Source organism: Trichosurus vulpecula, chromosome 3, assembly GCF_011100635.1.
Source record: "Trichosurus vulpecula isolate mTriVul1 chromosome 3, mTriVul1.pri, whole genome shotgun sequence".
Lineage (NCBI taxonomy): Eukaryota > Metazoa > Chordata > Mammalia > Diprotodontia > Phalangeridae > Trichosurus > Trichosurus vulpecula.
In genome coordinates, this window is record NC_050575.1 from 305,948,461 (window position 1) to 305,956,221 (window position 7,761).

General features: G+C 43.3%; 1 protein-coding gene and 1 pseudogene across 3 annotated transcripts; both read left to right on the forward strand.

Moving 5' to 3' along the window:
* Window positions 1–139: 139 nt before the first annotated feature.
* Window positions 140–6,428, forward strand: PLPP5 (phospholipid phosphatase 5). 2 transcript variants are annotated; one of them, XM_036751455.1, is made up of 7 exons: window positions 140–480; window positions 687–795; window positions 1,156–1,246; window positions 1,746–1,809; window positions 2,392–2,516; window positions 3,085–3,255; window positions 4,253–6,428. In XM_036751455.1, exons 1-7 carry the CDS (start codon window positions 416–418, stop codon window positions 4,414–4,416), a joined length of 789 nt encoding a protein of 262 aa, XP_036607350.1. In that variant the 5' UTR covers window positions 140–415; the 3' UTR covers window positions 4,417–6,428. The 2 variants fall into 2 exon arrangements, with proteins under 2 accessions (XP_036607350.1, XP_036607351.1); XM_036751456.1 differs by having other exon boundaries at window positions 437–509.
* Window positions 4,657–6,428, forward strand: LOC118843701 (annotated as a pseudogene). Its single transcript, XR_005009934.1, has one exon. The product of XR_005009934.1 is annotated as a cytochrome c oxidase subunit 5B, mitochondrial-like (transcript).
* Window positions 6,429–7,761: the final 1,333 nt, after the last annotated feature.

Consider the following 7,761-nt stretch of genomic DNA (forward strand, 5'->3'; position numbering starts at 1 on the left):
TGGGAAGAACCTCAGTGATGATGTCACCTAACCCCCGCATTTCACAGATGACCCGCCCAGTCTCGTGTGCCTGGGTGGGACTATCCAATTCTCTCCTCCCCTTAAGCAAATATTAACAGTGCTGGAACCCAGGAGCCCAAGAACTCATTGGGGAAGCGGAAGGAAACCGTCACGATCCCCGCCCCCCAGTCCCACGACAGGCTTAGAACTGCACACCCTCTCTCCTCTTTGTCCTGCCTGGGGGACAGTGGACGGGGGTGGACGGGGGTGGGTGATGCTGATGGCCCTGCCATGCCCGAAGTAGCCGCCAAGGGGCGCTCGCGCGCTGCCCTCTCCGCTCCCGGCGGGGGCGGGGCCTGTGCCCGCCACGTCAACGACGGTAGCGGCGCCTCGGCTCGGTTCCGCGGGGAAGGTGATGACGGCGGCGGCGGCTCTGGGGGCCGAAGTCGGTGTGAGGATCGCTCTCTTCGTCGCCTTTGTGTGAGCCCTAGTGCGGCCCGAGAACGGGGGTAGGGCGGCCTGGACGCGGAGCCCCTGCCCCTCCCCCCGACGCCCGGCGGGGAGGGGGGGCTCCCGGGCCGAGAGGGGGCGGGGCCGAGGAGGGGGGCGCCCCTCCCTTAGTCCCCTCCCCAGGCCGCCTTACCGGCACGCTTTGGTGTCTCTTCCTCCTCTCTTCCCTCCTCCAGGGTGCTGGAGCTTCTCCCGCCCTTCCAGAGGCTCATCCAACCCGAAGAGATGTGGCTGTACCGCAATCCCTACGTGGAGAAGGACCATTTTCCCACCAAGCCTCTGTTTGTGGGTCCCGCCCCCCCGGGCTGGCACATGGGTGGTGGCTCACGAGCCTCCCTGGGAGCCCCGGACGCGCGCTTAGTGGGGGGTCCAACGTCACTCACACTCCCCCACCCCCAGTGCCGTCTTGCTTCCCCAGGAGCCCGAGCTTTGCTAGATCCCCGCACAGCGCCAGGACGCCTGGGGCGTTTTGTGGGCTCTGCCACGAGGGTGGGCTCGGCCCGGCTCCGAGCTTAGCGCAGGGTCATCTCCATGTCCCTGGGAAGTACCCACGTGGTTCGCGGGGAGGGGGAGCCTGGCCCCGGGCAGCCCGCCCCCCATACCCTTGTCCCACCAGCGGCTTGAGCTCGTGGTTTTCCTTTACAGCTGATTGTGTTTCTGTGTCCCCTCTCTCTGATCGTGCTGGTTAAATGTCTTAAGAAAGCAGATGGAGCGGACACCAAGCAGGCGTGCCTGGGTAAGAGGCCAGTGCGTTTCAGCCGTCATTGTGCCCGTGGTGCGGAGGGGAGCCCCGGGGGGCCGTGCCTGTCCGGGTCAGGGAGACTGTTCTCATGGCTAACATTGCTGTAAAGAGTTCACAAAGCCGTTTACTTAGATCTCCTTTGAGCCTTATAATAACCTTGTAGGGTGGATACAAGTATTACTATTGTCCTTAGGAAACTAAAGCTTAACGAGGTTAAATGATTTGCCCAAAATGACAAAACCAGCAAATGGTAGAGCCAAGACTTGAACCGAGGTTTTTTGACTGAGAAAAATGTTTTTTTCCATTATATGATATGCCATGCCACAGATAGAAGGCTTATTTGGGAGCACTGTCAACAAGATGATTTGTACAGTGTCCTCTCAGCCCCGCTGGCCTTAAAGAGAAAGATGGTTGTTTCTCGTTTTTGGAGAATGCTGCTATTTTGGAAGCCACATAGCTCAGGCCCCACAATGGTAAACTTTTCCCATTGCAGCTGCCAGCCTTGCCCTTGCTTTAAATGGAGTCTTCACCAATACAATAAAACTGATCGTGGGAAGGTAAGGGGTCAGACTCACCCGGAACCTTTTATTTGACACAACTGTTGGTGACATTCAACCACTTCTCATATCTGTTAGCTATAAATTTATGTACCTTTATTCAGTCTGTCCATATTTTCTTCTTTGTTTTTTTCCCGTCTTTTTTCTTCCTTTCCATGTACCTTAGACCTATAGTGGTATCTATGGGCACTACTTAGACCTGCTAACAGGTTTCCTTTTCTTCCTCTGGGAGTGGCTGATGAAGCTGCTGAAGGTGCCAGTCTGCCATCAAGGCATGTTGTCTATTTGATATAAAGATGATTTCGTCAGTGAGATTTTGCGTTTCCATTAATGGTGATGCTATGCCTTGATCCATCTAAACTCCTTTGCTTACTCCTACTTAGAAGTGACAGTATTTGTTTAGAAGACAGCTGACCTGGGTCATTGGTGTAATTAGTTACCGTGAAATAGATGAGAGTTTTACAACTGGTCTACACAGGACTGAACTTAAATCAGTGACCTTGGCCTCAGGACAGTGTTCGAACCAATTCTCTAATTCATCACCAGTCTCAAGTAGCCTACAGATTTTCTCTTCCTTTCTAGGCCACGCCCTGATTTCTTCTATCGTTGCTTCCCAGATGGGCAAGCCAATTCTGAACTGATCTGCACAGGGGATGAGGATGTGGTCACTGAAGGCCGGAAGAGCTTCCCCAGTGGGCACTCCTCTTGTATGACCATCAAGTGAATTCTTTTCTCATTTTATGTTTGTAATCGGAACACTAAGAAATTGGCATCATTGGAGAGTGGGTAGTAGCTAGTGCCTTTTTTTTTTTAATTTGTACTTGAATACTGGACACCTTGCCTTTTCACCTTAGAGCTTCATGTACTTTGAGCCCCCTCGAACTTGATAAGAATTGAAAGTAGTGTGTTCAGTAATGAGTTAGCTCACCAGTTCCCACCAAGATTTCTGAGTTTGTCTGCATGAAGTAGTAGAATCATCATGCAATTGAAAATAATTTGTCATTTCCTGAATTGACTACACATTTCTTTGGCAGTCATAAGTTAGGTATTGTTGCCTTTGAGATAATTTATTTTTTATTGCTTCCTCTCCCTAGTCTGTATTCTATACTACATTTGTACAGTATGAGGGAGGAAGGTATTTATATAGACTTGGGATGGACAGTGAAGGCCAACAGCAACTTTGGGGGTTTGCAAATGATTCCTGGGCTACAGTCTAAAGAGTAATGAATTAACTTTCTACATGAAGCATTCATGTATTGGTTTTCTGTGTTCCAGTTGCATTTGCTGGACTGGCCTTCACCTCCTTCTACCTAGCAGGGAAGTTACACTGCTTCACTCCGCAAGGCCGTGGAAAATCCTGGCGGCTCTGTGCTGTCCTATTACCTCTCCTCTTTGCAGCTGTCATTGCTCTTTCCCGAACCTGTGATTATAAACACCATTGGCAAGGTAAGGGCTTGGGGGTAAGATGTATCCTTCTCTAAGAGGGAAAGAGAAACTTGTTTAGGCACTTTCCAGTTTTACTCCTTGAAACTTCTTATAAATATATATACACAGAGGAAGCAAAGTTGCCAAAACGAAAATGATCCCACAAGTTAACTTTATACAGATTTTAAATCAGGGATGGTTCCAGGCCATTAATGGTAATAGGAGACTTTTGTACACAAAAGGAAATGGCCTCCAAGAAGTAGTTAATCCCTAAGTGGTAAAGTGTTCAGGGGAAAGTGCCCCTGGACTATATAAAATGGAAGTAGAAGGCTCAAGCTCTAGTTTTTAACTGTGATCACAGGCAAGGTACTTCACCCAGAGCCTGCCTGTTTTCATCATCTGTAAAATGCAAATAATACTTCCACTGTCTAGATTATCAAGATGACAGAAAGTGCTTTGAAAACTGAGGTACAGAAATTTTAGTAATAGCTATAAACTTCAAGAATTCAAACTAATTGAAAAAGAACTTTGTAGTTAGAAGTTAGGATTACAGAAGAAAAGGAAGTAGTTTAGACTTGGTTAATAGTGGTTGCTAGTAGGCCAAAAAACCCATGTTTGCGGAGCTTTTTTTTTTCTGCAGAATAATTAAATACGATTAAGATATCAGGGAAATTATATTATGCTGTCAATTTTATAATTAAATCTTTTCCATATGTAATTCAGAGATAAACATAAGCTCAACTGTGTATACTACAATTATTAAATTGGGGACTCCAAATTAAGGGTTTTTTGTATTCATTAAAGCTAATTTGGTATTGAAGTTATGACAACTAGTAGGAAGGCTTAGCTTTTTGAAGAAACTAGTAACACTTGAGAAATCCAAATGTCATTACCTAGTTCAAAGTAGCCCTAAAAATATAAGAGAGCAAGGATGGTAGAGTTCTCTTTAATTGGGTATTTGGTTGACATGCTATAAATCTTATTTGGGTGAGACAGAAGTTTTGTGTTTTTCCTTCAGATGTGCTGGTTGGATCCATGATTGGCCTGAGTTTTGCCTACCTTTGCTACAGGCAGTATTACCCTTCCCTGACTGATGCCGAATGCCATAAGCCATTCTACTGCAAACATATACTTCCTACCACACAGAAGTTTATCGTTCCCCATTATAGACTTGATGTTTAGAAACTTAACCTATCTCACAAAAGAACAGTAAGCGCATTCCGTCCTGTCTTTGACCTATCCCACTCCAAAGACATGGGTTTCAGGCCCTTCTTTTTACCTCTTAAATGCCACGAGTGAAGGCATGGGCAAGACTGAAGTCTATCTTCCTACCTGGATATCTGTAACAATTCTTTTCTGCTACTGTATCGCAATCTGTTGATGGGGAAGACCTTTTGAAATATAGAAGAATCAAGTTTATAGTGATAAAGGTGTTTATGCAAGTTGACTCCTATTTGATGGCTTCAAGGTTACTTCGGGGCCCTGGGATGATAAGTAGTCCAGGCCGTGAGGGCCTGTGGCCCGGCTTGGGCAGCAGCTCACTCCATGGCAACAGGAGGAAGTATCCCTTCTGATGAGGAGTAGGCTACTGGCTTGGAAAGATTATGATGGCTGCAAGGAATGATTTGGAACCATACGATACACTAGCCCCAAAGGCAGCTCCAGGGACTAAGGAGGAGCCTAATCTGGTCCCTTCCATCACTGACCAATGATTAGTGGGCTATGCCTGTGAAGAGGTTAGCAGGGCAGTCATCTGATTCTGGCTTCACAGAGGCAAGACAAAGCGTTGCCCTAACTGTGGAACCCATTACAAGCTGGTACCCCACCAGCTGAGCCACTGACCCCTGGATTGGTTTACTTGAAATGTGTTATAATGTTTTCTTCCCTCCAATAAAAGACTAGCCATTTTCCTGACTCTACCATTTAAAAAAAAAAATTTATGAAATGGTACCCAAGAGACAAAAAAAAGTATGGTTAAACCTGAGAAGTTTAGACCAAGGAGTGATGTCCTCATGAAATTATTGAAAGTCTGAATTATGAAACTTTTTTAAAAGCCAATAATATATACTTCAAGTTACTCAGACAGTTGTCAGCCAGCTTCTGATTGTGTTAGGCATCCTGACTATATCAGGTTCACTAGGGCTGACTAGATGGGAAATTTTCAAAATCAATATACACTTATTAAGCACCTACTGTGTGCCAGGCGCTGTGCTAAGCACTGAATATTTTAACATTTAAAGACATAGTTCTTGTGACTTTCCTACTTCTATGTACCTGCTGTATCCTTGAAACAGAAAAACAATGCTTGTGTTATATATACCTAGAGTTGAAATATCAGAAAAGCCTAGAGTCCCTAAAAAGGGAAGTACCAAGCTCATCTCCCAATTTTTCCAGTCATTGTTACCTGAATACTTCTATAGAAAATGTCCAAATATAATTTAGATCACTGTTCTACATTAAGCTCCTCAGCAGAGCTACTAGTTTTCATGTGAAGATTTTTTAGTGCTGTAGACATAATTTGTTATACAAGTATAAAGGTTTGAAGAAACTTAATAGTATTAGAATTTTAATGAGTTTAAAACATGACTCCAATACCTGAAATTTGGGCTTTATCTACCTACCTTTCTTTCCCATGAGTTCTTTTCATGAGGGACCAAAGAGTGATACTTGGAACCAAAACTTTCTGTTGTACATGTGTATCAACTTGGCTATCTAAATTATTTGCTCCTCTAAAGTAGCAGTGGATTTGGAGTCATTAGTCCTCCATAGAACTCAGTTTCCCCATTTGTAAAATAAAAGGATTGGACTAAATGACCTCTGAAGTTCCTTCCAGCTCAGTGTATAATTTTGTGTTTCTGCCTAATGAAAGAGTAAGGAATGGGATGAAGGGAATTTTTTTTTTTAATAAAAATGTTTGTTAACAAACACTGAAGGGGAAGAAGTTGCTCATCACCAGTTGCCAGTTAACTTTTATAAATGCACTTTTTTTCTTTTTCCCTTTCCCCATCAGGGACATAGTTAAATGAACCATGTAAGATTTTCTTTCTGAACTAATTTTATGGGACCCTCAAATATGTATTTCTTCCTGTTTGTTATGTTTCTTTAAGCATGTGTGCATTTTCTTACCAGAAAGTGCCATTTTCAATGTATCGCCAGTAAATCTTTTATGTCAATAAAAAAAAATCACCCATGTGCTATTTTTGCTAAGTTCTTGTTCTTGGACCTCACTGTCTGACAAGAGGTGGCAGTTATCTGTGGGAACTGTTTAATTCATATGTTTGATTTTGTTAAGATTGCCCTGCCACCTCAACCTACTTTTTTGCAAAAAAGTGTGGGATTCTGTATATGGAGCATTGTTTTGCTTGATTTTTTTCTGCTCTTTTACTTGTTACAAGGGGTTGAAGAGCAAAAAGGGGAGAGATACATTAGGAAATGTAGGTAGTATAAAATAAGGTGTCAGCACCAATGCTTCAACTGCCCTACTTTAAATTGCAGAACAGTTAAGCCAAAGTGTGTGAACAGATTTCAGGGAATCTGTGAATTTAGGTGGGGAAAAAAATGCACCTTTATTTTTCCTTAACCTCTAACAAACAGTTGTTTAAAAACGTTACTCTGAGAAGGGTTACAAAAGTTTTACCAGATTGTCAAAGGTCAAGTATCTTCTCTTAGCGTCTATATTTCCAACTAGTGTGACTGGGACAGCAAAAGAAACCAAAAACAGGAAAAGCAGTTCTTTTGTTAACTAGACTGAAATCTTAGTGTGACTGAAATTTTTACTTTTCAGCTTATTTTTCCAATGTCACATAGCCTTAACCACAAATAAATGGTAGCCAGCGTCCTCTGTTAACGTGAGTAAGGCTCTTTGAAGTCATTGACCTTTTCACTGTCAAGAGGTTAAAAGAGAAGACCTAAGTCCAGAAGAACATAAGAACTACGTTTAAGACAGGGATTGCCTTAAACTTTTATTTTGGAAACCCACTGCCTTGGCGCATAGTCGACACCTCTTTAGAAAGCCTGGCTAAGTACCTCATCTTTTCTTAGAACACCACCATGCATACTGAGAACAGAATTCAGGTATCAGTTGGTGCCAATATTTTTATAAGTACAGGCAGTTTTCAAGCTTACAGTAAAAATGGTTACTAACTAGAAAAGGCATTTGATAAAAGTTCTTTTCCCTGAGAAAAGTTAGAATTGGGCGTTATATTCTTCATGCCACTTTTTTAAGGCAGCACCATAGCAAACCATATTGTGCAAACTGGAAAATCTAAAATGCTGGAGCAGAGTTCAAATGGACAAGAGGTTAAGCTGTCTCCTCTGAATGGCTGCAAGTTTACACTACCTACACTGAGCTTTATAGTAATTGTCTACTTTTTCTGGCATAAATAACTTACTTTAGGAAAAAATAGTTTCACCAAGAAAAACATCAATCTAATCCCCCAATTCTGCCCTATTTTTTTGGCAAGTGTGAGCAAAGTAATACAAACTTTGGTAGAAAACCGAAGTAAACGTCCTTTTTGATTGAGAACT

Excerpts from the sequence above, each read along its gene's own strand:
- PLPP5 (XM_036751455.1), top strand. The coding sequence starts at position 416 with ATGACGGCGGCGGCGGCTCTGGGGGCCGAAGTCGGTGTGAGGATCGCT. Across the intron at positions 1,247-1,745 it reads CACCAAGCAGGCGTGCCTGG|CTGCCAGCCTTGCCCTTGCT; the intron begins GTAAGAGGCCAG and ends TTCCCATTGCAG. Across the intron at positions 3,256-4,252 it reads TTATAAACACCATTGGCAAG|ATGTGCTGGTTGGATCCATG; the intron begins GTAAGGGCTTGG and ends TTTTTCCTTCAG.